General features: G+C 43.4%; 1 protein-coding gene across 2 annotated transcripts in view; it reads left to right on the forward strand.

The window, feature by feature from the left end:
* vipr1a (vasoactive intestinal peptide receptor 1a) overlaps positions 1-17,934 on the forward strand; it is a 130,277-nt gene that overhangs the window by 23,886 nt on the left and 88,457 nt on the right. For both annotated transcript variants that reach the window (XR_004206410.1, XM_031810660.1), the window contains exons 2-3: positions 9,476-9,563; positions 14,342-14,455. Coding sequence is in view for 1 of the 2 variants with exons in the window: in XM_031810660.1 (XP_031666520.1) it covers positions 9,476-9,563; positions 14,342-14,455 (202 nt within the window). In the remaining variant the exon portion in view is untranslated. The remainder of the gene's footprint in view (positions 1-9,475; positions 9,564-14,341; positions 14,456-17,934) is intronic.

A 17,934-nucleotide genomic window follows, 5' to 3' on the forward strand; every position in this document is an offset into this window, starting at 1 on the left:
TGTATTGATTACCAAAAGTGATATCATTTGAATGAGCAGGCGGCAGCAGCACAGGAAAAACACAACAAGCACAGCTTCAACATGTGATCTAACTGTGGATAGCTCAACCTAGTCTCAGAGCATTTCGTATCATTCTGTATGGAAATCCGAGAGACTCCGAGAGATTTAGTATCATATCTTACGTTACGTATTAATTTGTGGATGTTCATCACCTATTTTGTATGATATGTTACAAATTACTATTGCTATTATATGTTACAAATTTGAAAAACGTATTATATGTTACGATTTTGCAAAACGTAGGATATATTATGAATTCTAGCTAGGTGGCTCAGGTTAGCTAGCTCGCTAACTTTAAGCTAGGCTAGGGGTTATGTTCAAGAGTTAGGTTAAAGGGTTAAGGTTAGGTGAGGGGTTAGCTAACATGCTAAGTAGTTTCAACGTAGCTAAAATGTAGTAAGTAGTTTAAAACCTGCTGAAATGCTAAAGTTGGACGTGATGAGATTTGAATTCCCAACATTTGGGTTGCTAGATGTTCGCATTATACGCCAACCCATCCACCCTGACCCAACCACCCATCCACCCTGACCCAACCCATCCACCCTGACCCAACCACCTACTTTCGTTTATGCTTTAAGTAACCATCTGTTTTATATAACTGTACCAACCGTAACATGTCATACTAAATGCATTGTCTCGAATTTACCTACAGAATAATACGCAATGCTCTTAGACCAGGTTGGATAGCTAGCAAGCATAATGTCACAATCAGGGTTGGGAGTAATGGATTGCATGTAATGGATTACCAAACAATTAACTGTAATCTGTTACTTTACCAGCAAAAATATTGTAATCAGATTACAGATACTTTTGAAAAACTAGATGATTACTTTTATATTCAGAAAAGATGTTTGCTCCAAAAAATATTTGACACCATTTTTTTTGTTCTCATTGACATTCAAATCAGCAGTGAATTGTTTTCAGTCTGAGCGAGGCTGACCACAAGTCAGAGACCACCACTATGATGCTCACACACCAATGCGTTTGATGGATCTCAGGAAAAGAGCAGGAATAGGCTTTTGTAAGGCTACAGTTCAATACATGTCTACCAATGGGTGTGACTGCTGTCGGCATCCAAAGATTATCCAACTTCAATAAAGGCTTGGAGGTAAGGATGACAAGCTGGGGTGTAGCCAACGGGCGATATGGATTTAATTTATTATTGAGCTCTACATAGCGCATTGATGTGAATCATACTGCAGCTCTCTCATTTAGGTTTTTTGAGCCTTACAGATTGTGGTTGTTGTGGATGGCTGTTCACAAATGTATATGTTTATTTTAACCAAATAATGGTTGAATTGAATACATTTAAGCTTCCTATCAATCATTGTTTTTGCGACATTGTTTTTGGTGTATTCATTAAGATAACCGGTGTATTCATTAAGGAAACCGTTTACCGTTTTAAGAACCAAATGGAAGCAAACAGAACAAAACAAGAGTTTCTATTGGACAAATTCAGGTAGGTCCCTCCCGGTTTCGTTCCGTTTGCTTCCGTTTAAGAAACTCTTTGCAACAGAATCGACATAATGAATATGCCCCAGTGGACAGCCAATATAAAATGTGCTCATCGTGCAACAGCTGTGTAGTTCAGATCCCAGCCTATTGAATAAAAGTTTGAGGGAGTTCCTACCTTCTAAACTCCCCCCAATGGTATTGTGCTCCAGCCTGTCAAAAACAAGTTTAATTTAAGAAGACCACGATTGGGGCTTTTATTGCTCAATCTAATTTGTGCTGATTTAATAAATAAACAAATCCCATAGGCCTAATGGAAACATGCTCAAACTTGCACCATTTTTATGGACTTAAACAGCAGTTTAAACAAAGCATGCCATTCCAAGAGCAGCGTTTATTTTCTCAACTCAAAGCAATGAGCCATGGTGGAATAAGTACCCAATTGCCATAGTTGAGTAAAAGTAAAGATACCTTAATAGAAAACGACTCAAGTAAAAGTGAAAGTCACCCAGTAAAATACTACTTGAGTAAAAGTCTAAAAGTATTTGGTTTTAAATGTACTTCAGTATAAATACTTTCAGCGTTAGGGTTAGGCGTAATGTTTTGGGGACCTGACCAAAATCATAGAGAAATGTGAGTCATAGATGGGGTGGCAGGTAGCCTAGTGGTTAGAGCGTTGGAAGACTAAACGAAAGGTTGCAAGATTGAATCCCCGAGCTGACAAAGTAAAAATCTGTCGTTCTGCCCCTGAACAAGGCAGTTAACCAACTGTTCCTAGGCTGTCATTGAAAATAAGAATTTGTTCTTAACTGACTTGCCTAGTTAAATAAAGGTTCAATAGATCTGTCATTCTCATTGAAAGCAAATCAAAGAAGCGGTAGATCACAATTTCTATGATTCCCGTTCTTAAACTTGATCTTTTTACTTTCAGTTTTGTACACCAGCTTCAAACAGCTGAAACTTCTAGATTTTTGGTTTGAGAAAATATATTCACAGTGGTTTAGATGGTATAATGATTCTGCACACTATACATGCTTGATTTGTCACATAAAGTGAAATTAGGCAAACTATTAGAATTTTTGCAACCAGGAAATGGTGGAGCGATTTCTGCATAGTGCAGTTTGAAGGTTATTGTTAGGTTTAAAATCAGATTTTCTGACTTTGTGTCTGTGCCAGCTAGTGACCACTCATCAGAGCTGCCTCAACAAGATTCATGACAAAAAAAAACTCTAACCTGCACCTCCTTAAGGGGTAAATTATCTAAAAGTAATAATCAGGATTACGTAATCAGATTACGTTACTGAGTTTGGGTAATCCGGTAAAGTACGTTACAAGTCACGTTACTGTTTACCATTTTGGACAGGTGACAAGTAACTGTACCAGATTACATTTAACCTACCCAACCCTGGTCACAAGAACGATGAGCTCGGCAGTAATTTGAGTTAGACTTGATTGGCATGCGAGCTAGTAAGCTCCTCCCCCCTCCCTCCCACTCACTGTCATGATTATTTATTCACAAATTCATTGCAATTTTCTCTTTAGCGCAAACTGTTTAATACCTGATAGAGCCTGTGTGTTCATTTCAACATCCCAGGATGGTCCATTTACTTTGTGTTGTGAAAATAATGTGATGCAATCTCATTGCTGCAGTCCACCGCCCCAGTAGCAAGCAATGTAATAGCTGGCAAGCGCTGGACGGCAGGCCGAATGCCAGGAGCTGCTGATGGCTAAGCAGTAGGTATCTGAACAGCTTGTTTTGAAAATAAACAAAATGATGTAAACCGTAAAATGTATACAAATTAACCACACTTTTATAGACATTTTAAACAAAATCCTTGAATGTTATAATGTATGTTCTTTTTTTTCACTTTTATCAACCAATTACAAATGAGGCACCACCCCTAACGCCCTAATGGATGAGCTGCCACTGATTGTACTGTGTCATTACACAGTACATGCTTTGATACCATATTTATATTACAATAGGTGTACTGATTTTTACTAGGCACCGAGCTGCCTGTAAGCCACTATCAAATTCACAGTAACCCCTTTACAGTGTAATTACTCTTGATGTTATCAATTCAGATGAAGGACACACTAATTATCTTCACAATTAGTTAACAAGTGACTCATGATACTGTCCCGTAGAGAGAGAGAGAGAGACAGAAACAGAGACAGAGAGAGGGAGGGAGAGAGACAGAGACAGAGAGAGAGAGAGAGAGAGACAGAGAGAGGGAGGGAGAGAGAGACAGAGACAGAGAGAGGGAGGGAGAGAGACAGAAACAGAGAGAGAGAGAGAGAGACAGAGAGATGGAGGGAGAGAGAGAGAGACAGAGAGAGGGAGGGAGAGAGAGAGAGAGAGAGAGAGATGGAGGGAGAGAGAGAGGGAGAGAGGGAGAGAGAGGGAGGGAGAGAGACAGAAACAGAGAGAGAGGGAGTGAGAGAGGGAGAGAGAGAGAGGGAGGGAGAGAGAGAGAGAGGGAGAGAGAGAGAGAGAGGGAGGGAGAGAGAGAGAGAGAGAGGGAGAGAGAGAGAGACAGAGAGAGGGAGGGAGGGAGAGAGAGAGAGAGAGAGGGAGAGAGGGGAGAGAGAGAGAGAGACAGAGAGAGGGAGGGAGAGAGGGATAGAGAGAGAGACAGAGAGAGGGAGGGAGAGAGAGAGAGACAGAGAGAGGGAGAGAGAGAGAGAGAGAGAGACAGAGAGAGGGAGGGAGAGAGAGAGAGAGAGAGAGAGAGAGAGAGGGAGGGAGAGAGAGAGACAGAGAGAGGGAGGGAGAGAGAGAGAGAGAGAGAGGGAGGGAGAGAGAGAGAGAGACAGAGAGAGAGGGAGAGAGAGAGAGTCACTGCTGTGTTAGTTAGAAGTTCCATCATGGAGCTCCTCCATCACTTCTGGCTTTCACAACTAACAACACACTGACTGCCTCAACTTCAACCTCTTAATGGGAGGGAGAACATGGACATGTGTCCAAAATGGCACCCTATTCACTATGTCCCCTACATAGTGCCCTAATGGGTCCTGGTCAAAAGTAGTGCACTATAAAGGGAATACTATGCCATTTTATCCTCCATCACCTCAAGCACCAACACTACAATCACACTGTCTGCCTCCACCTCTTAATGGGGGAGAGAGAATAGACTAGAGGGTCTCTATGAAGGTTTTACATCACCAGTGCGACAATCACACTGCTTCAAACTCCAGTAGTCTCCTTGTGGGAGTCTGTCCGAGGGACCTCCAGCCATATGGGCCGGTTCTAAAAACATATTTGATTAATGTCACAGCTGAAGAGTCTCATCCAGCAAAGTAATGGCTATAAATCAGATAAACCGCTGGAGGACTGTGGTGGGGTCTGATTTAGCGGTGAGGTCCACTGAAACATTGTAATAGTGGGGTCCACTGAAATATATTATCGGAGTGGGGTCCACTGAAATATATTATCGGAGTGGGGTCCACTGAAACATTGTAATAGTGGGGTCCACTGAAATATATTATCGGAGTGGGGTCCACTGAAATATATTATCGGAGTGGGGTCTACTGAAACATTATTATAGTGGGGTCTACTGAAACATTGTTATAGTGGGGTCTACTGAAATATATTATCGGAGTGGGATCCACTGAAATATATTATCGGAGTGGGGTCCACTGAAATATATTATCGGAGTGGGGTCCACTGAAATATATTATCGGAGTGGGGTCCACTGAAACATTGTAATAGTGGGGTCCACTGAAATATATTATCGGAGTGGGGTCCACTGAAATATATTATCGGAGTGGGGTCCACTGAAACATTGTAATAGTGGGGTCCACTGAAATATATTATCGGAGTGGGGTCCACTGAAATATATTATCGGAGTGGGGTCTACTGAAACATTATTATAGTGGGGTCTACTGAAACATTGTTATAGTGGGGTCTACTGAAATAAATTATCGGAGTGGGGTCCACTGAAATATATTATCGGAGTGGGGTCTACTGAAACATTATTGTAGTGAGGTCTACTGAAACATTGTTATAGTGGGGTCTACCGAAACATGTTATTATAGTGGGGTCTACTGAAACATTATTGTAGTGAGGTCTACTGAAACATTGTTATAGTGGGGTCTACGGAAACATGTTATTATAGTGGGGTCTACTGAAACATTATTGTAGTGAGGTCTACTGAAACATTGTTATAGTGGGGTCTACTGAAACATTATTATAGTGGGGTCTACTGAAACATGTTATTATAGTGGGGTCTACTGAAACATTATTGTAGTGAGGTCTACTGAAACATTATTGTAGTGGGGTCTACTGAAACATTATTGTAGTGAGGTCTACTGAAACATTATTGTAGTGGGGTCTACTGAAACATTATTGTAGTGGGGTCTACTGAAACATTATTGTAGTGGGGTCTACAGTCGGTCACATATTATTATAGTGAGACCTGACACAGAAGGTAGCTAGCTAACGGATGGTTAGCTCACGTCCAAATGCCAGTCCTAAATGTTTCCACAAAACACGTTAGTATTTTAAATTGTCACGCTGCTACCTTACAATGCATGCAATGGGCTTTTGCAACACTCGCTAGCTAGCTACTCCATAGTCCAAGCTATAGTAAGAGCTAGCTACATTTCAATATCAGACAGGACACAAGTCAAACTGTAGCTGAGAAACTAATTGCTAGCTGGTTCAATGTGGAATCATGTAGTAATCAAAATATATTTCATATTCGAGATTTTTCAAAGTAGCCACCCTTTGCCTTGATGACAGTGTTGCACACTTTTGGTATTCTCTCAACCAGCTACATGAGGTAGTCACCTGGAATGCATTCCAATTAACAGGTGTGCCTTGTTAAAAGTACATTTGTGGAATTTATTTCCTTCTCAGTGCGTTTGAGCCAATCAGTTGTGTTGTGACAAGGTAGGGGTGGTATACAGAAGATAGTAGGGGTGGTATACAGAAGATAGTAGGGGTGGTGTACAGAAGATAGTAGGGGTGGTGTTCAGAAGATAGTAGGGGTGGTATACAGAAGATAGTAGGGGTGGTGTACAGAAGATAGTAGGGGTGGTGTACAGAAGATAGTAAGGGTGGTGTACAGAAGATAGTAGGGGTGGTATACAGAAGATAGTAGGGGTGGTATACAGAAGATAGTAGGGGTGGTATACAGAAGATAGTAGGGGTGGTATACAGAAGATAGTAGGGGTGGTATACAGAAGATAGTAGGGGTGGTGTACAGAAGATAGTAGGGGTGGTATACAGAAGATAGTAGGGGTGGTATACAGAAGATAGTAGGGGTGGTATACAGAAGATAGTAGGGGTGGTATACAGAAGATAGTAAGGGTGGTATACAGAAGATAGTAGGGGTGGTGTACAGAAGATAGTAGGGGTGGTGTACAGAAGATAGTAGGGGTGGTATACAGAAGATAGTAGGGGTGGTGTACAGAAGATGGTAGGGGTGGTTTACAGAAGATAGTAGGGGTGGTTTACAGAAGATAGTAGGGGTGGTATACAGAAGATAGTAGGGGTGGTATACAGAAGATAGTAGGGGTGGTGTACAGAAGATAGTAGGGGTGGTATACAGAAGATAGTAGGGGTGGTATACAGAAGATAGTAGGGGTGGTGTACAGAAGATAGTCCTATTTGGTAAAAGACCAGCTCAAATAAGCAAAAGGAAATCATTATTCACTCTGCTGCAGAGGATGCATTCATTAGTTACCAGCCCCAGAAATTGCACCCTCAAGTAACAGACACATCTCAACATGAACTGTTCAGAGGAGACTGCGTGAATCAGGCCTTCATGGTTGAATTGCTGCAAAGAAACCACTACTAAAGGACCCCAATAATAAGAAGAGATTTGCTTGGGCCAAGAAACACAAGCAATGGACATTAGACCGGTGGAAATCAGTCCTTTGGTCTGATGAGTCCAAATGTTGAGATATTTGGTTCCAACTGTCGTGTCTTTGTTAGGAGAGTAGGTGAACAGATGATCTCATCAAGTGTAGTTTCCACCGTGAAGCATGGAGGAGGAGGTGTGATGGTGTGGGGGTGCTTTGCTGGTGACACTGTCAGTGATTTATTTAGAATTCAAGGCACACTTAACCAGCATTGCTACCACAGCATTCTGCAGCAATACTCCATCCCATCTGGTTTGCACTTAATGGGACTATCATTTTTGTTTTTAGCAGAAAAATGACCCAACACACCTCTAGGCTTTGTGGGTTCTATTTGACCAAGAAGGAGAGTGATGGAGTGCTGCATTAGATGACCTGGCCTCCATAATCACCCGACCTCAACCCAATTGAGATGGTTTGGGATGAGTTGGACCACAGAGTGAAGGAAAAGCAGCCAACAAATGTTCAGCATATGTGGGAAATCCTTCAAGACTGTTGGAAAAGCATTCCTGGTGAAGCTGGTTGAGAGAATGCTAAGTGTGTGCAAAACTGTCAAGGCAAAGGGTGGCTACTTTGAAGAATCTCAAATATATTTTTATTTGTTTAACACTTTGGTTAATACATTATTCCATGTGTGTTATTTCATAGTTTTTTATGTCTTCACTATTATTCTACAATGTAGAAAATTGTAAAAAATAAAGAAAGATCCTTGAATGAGTCGGCGTGTCCAAACTTTTTACTGGTACTCTACATTGACACCCCTGTAAATGAGTGGATTCAGCTATTTCAACCACACCCGTTGCTGACAGGTGTGTAAAATTGAGGACACCGCCATGCAATCTCCATACACAAACATTGGCAGTAGTATGGCCCGCACTGAAAGCTCAATGACTCAACGTGGCACCGTCATAGGATGCTACCTTTCCAACAAGTCAGTTCGTCTAATCTACTGAAACATATTTATTATAGTGGGGGTCTGTTGAAATATATTCTGATGGGGTCCTGGCTCTTCACTCTGTTGGAACGGAGTATCTCAGATTTTTTTTTAAAAGTCAATGATGCCAAGAGTGAAATTGGCCACAGATGGAAGTAGCTAAGGTGATGGCTGACGATGATCCATGACTTAGTTTTTCCCAGAAAACACTCCTTATAGAAAAAAAAACATCCCACATGATTTCACAAGCGGGAAATTTCACATGATTTCACTTGAAATTTCACGTGTGAAATCAGGTGAAAACTCGTTTTTTTTTTGGAACACTTCACATGTGATATCACGTTTTCATGTTTCGTTTTATGTTCACATGTCGCTTTAGATGTTGTCACGTTATCGGATTAACTTCACATAAGATCACGTGATCATATGAAAACATGTTTATTTAAAAAAAAACAATTTCACTTGTGATCATGTGAAATGCATGTTGTTTTGAAGACTGAGGAATATGTTATTTATCATAGGGCTACATACTATAGGCAACAAAAACAAGGAGGAGGGGATTTATCAGAGACTTGATGTTTCAGCCTTACGTCTTTTCTCAAAGAAATATAATGTAAGTCAAACAATCAAAGGTTTGAATGAAGTTTACAATGTGTGTGTCTGACATCTTCATGCGTCTCTTCAGATTGAGTTTCAGACGACCAGTCGGTACTTCCATTCTCCGGAGGTGATGGATACGGTTCTTTGAGCTTTTCATAATTCATCCATTGAGGTGCTTTAACTGTTTGGTGGTTATGATTCACGAGTCGTTTGTCAAATGTGATATCACTGTGATATCACATCTCAGGTATTTACATTGGATAAGGGCATTACAGGGTCAACACGAAGTTGTTCACTAGCTGACAGACCCAGGCAAACCCAGGCAAACTCGGTTCTCCTTTGTGTCACAAGACTGTGTTTGTGTTTGGTTAGTCCGTTCAACTAAAACCTTGGCCTATAAGATCAGGTAGCCAAAATGTCCTCCTGAGATAGCAAGCCGTTGCTATGCAGGCTGTCTTAGGAGGATGTTCTGGCTAAAGGGAACTACGGTAACACAAAGTCTTCAGGTCTCATGGTTCCCTCTTCTATGTCACACTGACGTACGTCACATTGTCTTTCCCACAGATGCTGTCCATTCAGATATGTGACATCATGCTGGAGATGGACAAGGAGAGAGAGACGTGCATGGCCCAGTTAGAAAACATGACAACAGGTAAATTCAGTAGGTCAGCGTGTGTGTGCGTGCGTGTGTACGTGCATGCGTGCGTGTGTGTGTGTGCGTGTGTGTGTGTGCGTGCGTGCGTGTGCGTGCGTGTGTGTACGTGTGTGTGCGTGTGCGTGTGTGTACGTGTGTGTGTGTGTGTGTGTGTGCGTGTGTGTGTGCGTGCGTGTGTGTGTACGTGTGTGCGTGCGTGCATGCGTGTGCATGCGTGTGTGCGTGTGCGTGCGTGTGTGTGCATGTGTGTGTGTGCGTGCTTTATACCAGTTACATTACAGTATTTGGTATTTGTACATGTCCGTTAGTCATCTATACGTTGTATCAATCAGTACTTTACTATGTACTACCTATAAAGAGTCTCACCACATAACCTGTACAGAGTCAGAGTCTCACCATGTAGCCTGTACAGAGTCTCACCATGTAACCTGTACAGAGTCAGAGTCTCACCATGTAGCCTGTACAGAGTCTCACCATGTAACCTGTACAGAGTCAGAGTCTCACCATGTAGCCTGTACAGAGTCTCACCATGTAACCTGTACAGAGTCAGAGTCTCACCATGTAGCCTGTACAGAGTCTCACCATGTAGCCTGTACAGAGTCAGAGTCTCACCACGTAACCTGTACAGAGTCAGTCTCACCATGTAACCTGTACAGAGTCTCACCACGTAACCTGTACAGAGTCAGAGTCTCACCACGTAACCTGTACAGAGTCTCACCATGTAACCTGTACAGAGTCAGAGTCTCACCATATAACCTGTACAGAGTCAGTCTCACCATATAACCTGTACAGAGTCAGTCTCACCATATAACCTGTACAGAGTCTCACCATGTAACCTGTACAGAGTCTCACCACGTAACCTGTACAGAGTCAGAGTCTCACCACGTAACCTGTACAGAGTCTCACCATGTAACCTGTACAGAGTCAGAGTCTCACCATATAACCTGTACAGAGTCAGTCTCACCATATAACCTGTACAGAGTCAGTCTCACCATATAACCTGTACAGAGTCTCACCACGTAACCTGTACAGAGTCTCACCATGTAACCTGTACAGAGTCAGTCTCACCACGTAACCTGTACAGAGTCAGAGTCTCACCACGTAACCTGTACAGAGTCAGAGTCTCACCATATAACCTGTACAGAGTCAGAGTCTCACCACGTAACCTGTACATCCCTTTTAGGTCTTATAAACAGTACATCTTCTCATGGCTTTTACAAGCTATGTATTAGATTCATTCAGACAAACGTTCAACACAGTCGGATCCTGTAGTTAGAAGATGTAAACCGTGTAGCTTTGAAACGCAATAGATTCTCATCAACAATTTATCTGCAGAGATGTTATCCTCGTACAGTGTTTTTTTAATAGAGACACTCTGATGATGGATACTGACCAAATAAATGATGTAGTGCATAGTATTTTTCATTGTAGTGTTTTCGCTGAATTTAGTGTAGTATTTACTGTAGTATTTGCTGTAGTACACTGTAGTATTTACTGTAGTATTTGCTGTAGTACACTGTAGTATATACTGTAGTATTTGCTGTAGTACACTGTAGTATTTACTGTAGTATTTACTGTAGTATGTGCTGTAGTATTTACTGTAGTATTTGATGTAGTACACTGTAGTATATACTGTAGTGTTTTTTTGTAGTATACTGTAGTATTTGCTGTAGTATTTGCTGTAGTACACTGTAGTATGTGCTGTAGTATTTACTGTAGTATGTGCTGTAGTACACTGTAGTATATACTGTAGTGTTTTTTTGTAGTATACTGTAGTATTTACTGTAGTATTTACTGTAGTATACTGTAGTATTTACAGTTAACTATAGTATAAATACTGTAGTAAAAGAAAACTGCAATATATACTATAGCAATTAATGTTTTTGCAGACTGTAGTACTGCAGTATGTTTTCATGTGACAGAGTACTCCTATTGATGTCTTTTTATGATATTAAAACACAGTTATTACCATTGAACCGTCCCAACTGTTTAATGCCTATTAACACCCAGTATATTAAGTCATAATTACCATTGTTATTAGGTAAGCTTTATATGAAGCATGATCTGGTATGTGATCATACAGTTTGTGATAGAATAGAGAAATGTTATTCTTGAACGGGGAGGGGGGGTTAGACTTTATTCACAATTGTGTCAAGCATCCCGAGGCTTGGTGATGCGATGTCATACCACACGTGGGTGACAACACTTACTGGTTGAGTCTGCAATGGCACCCAATTCATTACGTAGTGCACTACTTCTGACCAGGGCCCATCAGGTCCATGTAGGGAATAAGGAGGCCATTTGGGATGCACACACTGACTATTCCCCTGCCTTATTTATAAAATTAAAATAAAAGTAATTTAGCATTCATTATCATTTTAATTTAGATGCAGTTTCTTCCATTGTACACATTCTGTTGATTCCAACACAAAGAGATCCTCAGGGTAATACGGCTCTCAACTCGCAAATGGCCTTTTCAGACGATGAAAGTGGATTCAAAAGTGAATGCAGGTGTATTTCTTCTCTGGATTGCTTTCTCGACGTCGGTGTGAGAGCTAAAATACTCCATTTTTACTGAGATATGAAACAAAATAATAGTATCAATAGTAGCAGCCTATGACAGTGTTTTATGAAGCATTTAATGGGTTATTCAACAGCGTCTGCCTCTGATACCAAAAGGTTGAATCCATCCATAGAAAGTCATTTTTTAGATTTTTGTTTTAAGCCTTATCTCAAACTTTTTAGTTAATGCCTAAACTGAAACCTAACCTTAAAAAATTCAGAGTTGATGGCTAAACTTAATCTTAAAACACACCATGAAATGTGACGTTTGGAAAAAAACATGTATGAACGTCTAATTCTGAGGCTGTGAGAGCTTGTTGGTTATTAAAGTTATGTGGCACGACACTGGCCCATGTACAGATGTAGGATATTCATTTGATCACCCTGTTACATGAGAACTTTCTAGCAATGAAAGAAATGTCAAATTTGCAGTGTATTGGAGGTTTAAAAAGTTTTTAATTTCCACTTTGAGATTTCAGACTTGATCTTTCCCTTACTAAAAAAATATCAACCCCTACAAAAATGTCCATTAATTATTATCCACAAAAAAAAAAAATGTCCTGTTGCTGCAGGATTATTTTCCTTCTGTAGCAAACTGGCTCCAATTAAGATCCTACATCTGTAGTTAACTCTATGTGATGTGACCTTAGATTTACTGATTGGCTGTCCTAGAAACATACAAACATTCACAGTGTGGGTTAGTTTTTTCTGCACACAGGAGAACATGAATCATCTTTAATCTCTTTGTAAATGTGGAGATCATCAATCACACAGGGTTTTCAAGAGCCTTTCTCTGTCTCTCTGTCTCTCTCTCTCTCTCTGTCTCTCTCTCTGTTTCTCTGTCTGTCTCTCTCTCTCTCTGTCTCTCTTTCTCTATCTTTCTCGCTCTCTGTCTATCTGTCTCTGTCTCTCTCTGTCTCACTCTGTGTGTCTCTCTTTGTCTCTGTCTCACTCTGTCTGTCTCTCTGTCTGTTTCTCTGTCTCTCTCTCTGTCTGTTTGTCTGTCTGTCTCTCTCTCTCTCTCTCTCTCTCTCTCTCTCTGTCTCTCTGTCTGTTTCTCTGTCTGTCTCTCTGTCTGTTTGTCTGTCTGTCTCTCTCTCTCTGTCTCTCTCTCTGTTTCTCTGTCTGTCTCTCTGTTTCTCTGTCTGTCTCTCTCTCTCTCTGTCTCTCTCTCTGTTTCTCTGGTCTGTCTCTCTGTTTCTCTGTCTGTCTCTCTCTCTCTCTGTCTCTCTCTCTGTTTCTCTGTCTGTCTCTCTCTCTCTCTCTCTGTCTGTCTCTCTCTCTCTGTCTCTCTCTTTCTTTCTCTTTCTCTATCTTTCTCGCTCTCTGTCTATCTGTCTCTGTCTCTCTCTGTCTCACTCTGTGTGTCTCTCTGTCTCTGTCTCTCTCTGTCTCTGTCTCACTCTGTCTGTCTCTCTCTCTCTCTCTGTCTATGTCTCTCTGTCTGTCTCTCCTTGTCTGTCTCTCTCTCTCTGTCTCTCTGTCTGTCTCTGCTTGTCTGTCTCTCTCTCTCTGTCTCTCTGTCTATGTCTCTCTGTCTATGTCTCTCTGTTATGTCTGTCTGTCTGTCTGTCTGTCTGTCTGTCTGTCTGTCTGTCTGTCTGTCTGTCTGTCTGTCTGTCTGTCTGTCTGTCTGTCTGTCTGTCTGTCTGTCTGTCTGTCTGTCTGTCTGTCTGTCTGTCTGTCTGTCTGTCTGTCTGTCTGTCTGTCTGTCTGTCTGTCTGTCTGTCTGTCTGTCTGTCTGTCTGTCTGTCTGTCTGTCTGTCTGTCTGTCTGTCTGTCTGTATGTATGTATGTATGTATGTATGTATGTATGTATGTATGTATGTCTGTCTGTCTCTTTCTCTCTCCATCTACCTTTCCTCCTCTAATCCATATTTCTCTCGCTCTCCCCTTCTCTCCCCCCCTCCTCCTCTCACTTGCCTCCCCCTCTCTCCTTCCCCCATCCCCACTCCCCTCTCTCCTTCCCCCATCCCCACTCCCCTCTCTCCTTCCCCCATCCCCACTCCCCTCTCTCCTTCTATGAGTTTTGAACATCGTGAGGAAAAGGACATAACTCTAAAAGGTTATCTCTGTTTTTAAGGCTTATCTTTGAGTGAGCACGTTGGTTATTATTTCAAGATCCCCCCCCCCTCCCCCTCCCTCCTTCCCCCCCTCCCCCTCTCTCCCCCCCTCCCCCTCCCTCCTTCCCCGCCTCCCCCTCTCTCCCCCAGGTTGCAGTGGGACGTGGGACAAGGTGGCCTGCTGGCCCAGCGCCAATACAGGACAGGTGGTCACCATCCCCTGCCCTGTCTACTTCTTATACTTGACCAACGACTTCATCATGGGTAAGACCCAGCGTGTGTTTGCGTGTGTATGTGTTTTTTTTTGTGTCTGTGTGTGTTGTGTGTGTGTGTGTGCATGCATGAATGGTGTGTGTGTGTTTTCATCAGACAGGTCAAATGAAAAGGTGCAGTCATGCATCATAGAATGGTGTAGGAAGTTGACTGATAAGGGGGCACTTCTGCGTGTTGTTACTACATCAACTTTGCGTGTACTACATCCCACTTTGCGTGTACTACATCCCACTTTGCGTGTACTACATCCCACTTTGCGTGTACTACATCTCACTTTGCGTGTACTACATCCCACTTTGCGTGTACTACATCCCACTTTGCGTGTATTGCATCAAATACTTTTAAAAAAAGGATGAAATTACTAATGAAGACCATTTTTGAAAGTGTCATAACATTCGATGATGCATTTCCCTTACTGCAACAGCAAACTGACAACAAGTACTGTATCTATTATTTTTACTCTTCCAAATCACTGAGGAGAAAGACTAGATCCTAGAGACTTGGGAAGGACAACCAGCAAAACATACAATATCATTCCCACACCACCCACCATTACTCACCACCCACCATTAACCTTAACCACCACCCACCATTACCACCACCCACCATTCTCTCACCACCCACCATTCCTTCACCACCCACCATTAACCACCACCCACCATTCCTTTACCACCCACCATTCCTTCACCACCCACCATTCCTTCACCACCCACCATTCCTTCACCACCCACCATTAACCACCACCCACCATTCCTTCACTACCCACCATTAACCACCACCCACCATTCCTTCACTACCCACCATTACCACCACCCACCATTCCCTCACCATCCACCATTACCACCACCCACCATTCCCTCACCATCCACCATTAAAGACCACCCACCATTCCTTCACTACCCACCATTAACCACCACCCACCATTTCTTTAAAAAAAACATTCCCGCCCTACCCACCATTCCTTGACCACCACCATTCCTTCAACACCCACCATTCCTTGACCACCCACCATTACACACCACACACCATTCCTTCAACACCCACCATTCCTTTCCCTACCCACCATTCCTTCATCACCCACCATTCCTTCACCACCCACCATTCCTTCATCACCCACCATTCCTTCAGAAACCACCATTCCTTCCCCACCCACCATTCCTTCAGAAACCACCATTCCTACACCACCCACCATTCCTTCCCCACCCACCATTCCTTCACCACCCACCATTCCTCCCCTACCCACCATTCCTTCACCACCCACCATTCCTTCATCACCCACCATTCCTTCAGAAACCACCATTCCTTCCCCACCCACCATTCCTTCAGAAACCACCATTCCTACACCACCCACCATTCCTTCCCCACCCACCATTCCTTCAGAAACCACCATTCCTTCCCCACCCACCATTCCTTCAGAAACAACCATTCCCTCCCCACCCACCATTCCTTCAGAAACCACCATTCCTTCACCACCCACCATTCCTTCACCACACACCATTCCTTCAGAAACCACCATTCCTTCACCACCCACCATTCCTTCACCACCCACCATTCCTTCACCACCCACCATTCCTTCAGAAACCACCATTCCTTCACCACCCACCATTCCTTCACCACCCACCCACCATTCCTTCACCACCCACCATTCCTTCACCACCCACCATTCCTTCAGAAACCACCATTCCTTCAGAAACCACCATTCCTTCACCACCCACCATTCCTTCAGAAACCACCATTCCCTCACCACCCACCATCTAATGTTGTATATGCCACCTACCGTTTGAATGGTTCTAATAATGAATTAGGATTCTTGTGGTTAGCATCAAGTAACAGGATTAAAACTTGCACAACACCCGGACCAAAACATTTTGTTCTATGATTTTATGTTGAGAGGCAGTTTCCTCAGTTCCTCTGTTTTTCCCAGGCGGTGTTGTGTTGAACACTTCTCTCTCTCTCTCAGGAGAACTTTCACCTATGAGGAAATTCATTGGAAGTTGAAGTTGTGATCATTAATTACGTATGGAAGAAATGGTTGGTTTAGGGAATATCTAGCTTAACGACAGGGTATGTTGTTTGAATTACGGAAAACATGGGCACGCACACACTTTGCTGCGATGAGAATACTTTCTCTTCCCTTGATTGTCTTATTTCTCAACTGGTCATTAATTACAGCAGCTGTTTTTCCCCGTCTGTAGCTCTCTCTCCCAGTGTAGCTCTCTCCCTGTGTAGCTCTCTTTCCCAGTGTGTAGCTCTCTCCCTGTGTAGCTCTCTCTCCCTGTGTAGCTCTCTCTCCCTGTGTAGCTCTCTCCCTGTGTAGCTCTCTCTCCCAGTGTGTAGCTCTCTCCCTGTGTAGCTCTCTCTCCCTGTGTAGCTCTCTCTCCCTGTGTAGCTCTCTCTCCCTGTGTAGCTCTCTCCCTGTGTAGCTCTCTCTCCCAGTGTGTAGCTCTCTCCCCGTGTAGCTCTCTCTCAGTGTGTAGCTCTCTCTCAGTGTGTAGCTCTCTTCCAGTGTGTAGCTCTCTCCCTGTGTAGCTCTCTCCCTGTGTAGCTCTCTCTCACAGTGTGTAGCTCTCTCCCAGTGTGTAGCTCTCTCCCAGTGTGTAGCTCTCTCCCTGCGTAGCTCTCTCCCAGTGTGTAGCTCTCTCCCTGTGTAGCTCTCTCTCCCAGTGTGTAGCTCTCTCCCTGTGTAGCTCTCTCCCAGTGTGTAGCTCTCTCCCCGTGTAGCTCTCTCCCAGTGTGTAGCTCTCTCCCAGTGTGTAGCTCTCTCCCTGTGTAGCTCTCTCCCTGTGTAGCTCTCTCTCCCAGTGTGTAGCTCTCTCCCTGTGTAGCTCTCTCCCAGTGTGTAGCTCTCTCCCTGTGTAGCTCTCTCCCAGTGTGTAGCTCTCTCCCTGTGTAGCTCTCTCCCAGTGTGTAGCTCTCTCCCTGTGTGTAGCTCCCTCCCTGTGTAGCTCTCTCCCAGTGTGTAGCTCTCTCCCTGTGTAGCTCTCTCCCTGTGTAGCTCTCTCTCCCAGTGTGTAGCTCTCTCCCTGTGTAGCTCTCTCCCAGTGGGTAGCTCTCTCCCTGTGTAGCTCTCTCCCAGTGTGTAGCTCTCTCTCTGTGTAGCTCTCTCCCAGTGTGTAGCTCTCTCCCCGTGTAGCTCTCTCCCAGTGTGTAGCTCTCTCCCAGTGTGTAGCTCTCTCCCAGTGTGTAGCTCTCTCCCTGTGTAGCTCTCTCCCTGTGTGTAGCTCTCTCCCAGTGTGTAGCTCTCTCCCAGTGTGTAGCTCTCTCCCTGTGTAGCTCTCTCCCTGTGTAGCTCTCTCCCTGTGTAGCTCTCTCCTGTGTGTAGCTCTCTCCCAGTGTGTAGCTCTCTCTCCCAGTGTGTAGCTCTCTCCCTGTGTAGCTCTCTCCCAGTGTGTAGCTCTCTCCCCGTGTAGCTCTCTCCCAGTGTGTAGCTCTCTCCCAGTGTGTAGCTCTCTCCCAGTGTGTAGCTCTCT

Source organism: Oncorhynchus kisutch, linkage group LG30 (genome assembly GCF_002021735.2).
Source record: "Oncorhynchus kisutch isolate 150728-3 linkage group LG30, Okis_V2, whole genome shotgun sequence".
NCBI classification, from domain to species: Eukaryota; Metazoa; Chordata; class Actinopteri; order Salmoniformes; family Salmonidae; genus Oncorhynchus; species Oncorhynchus kisutch.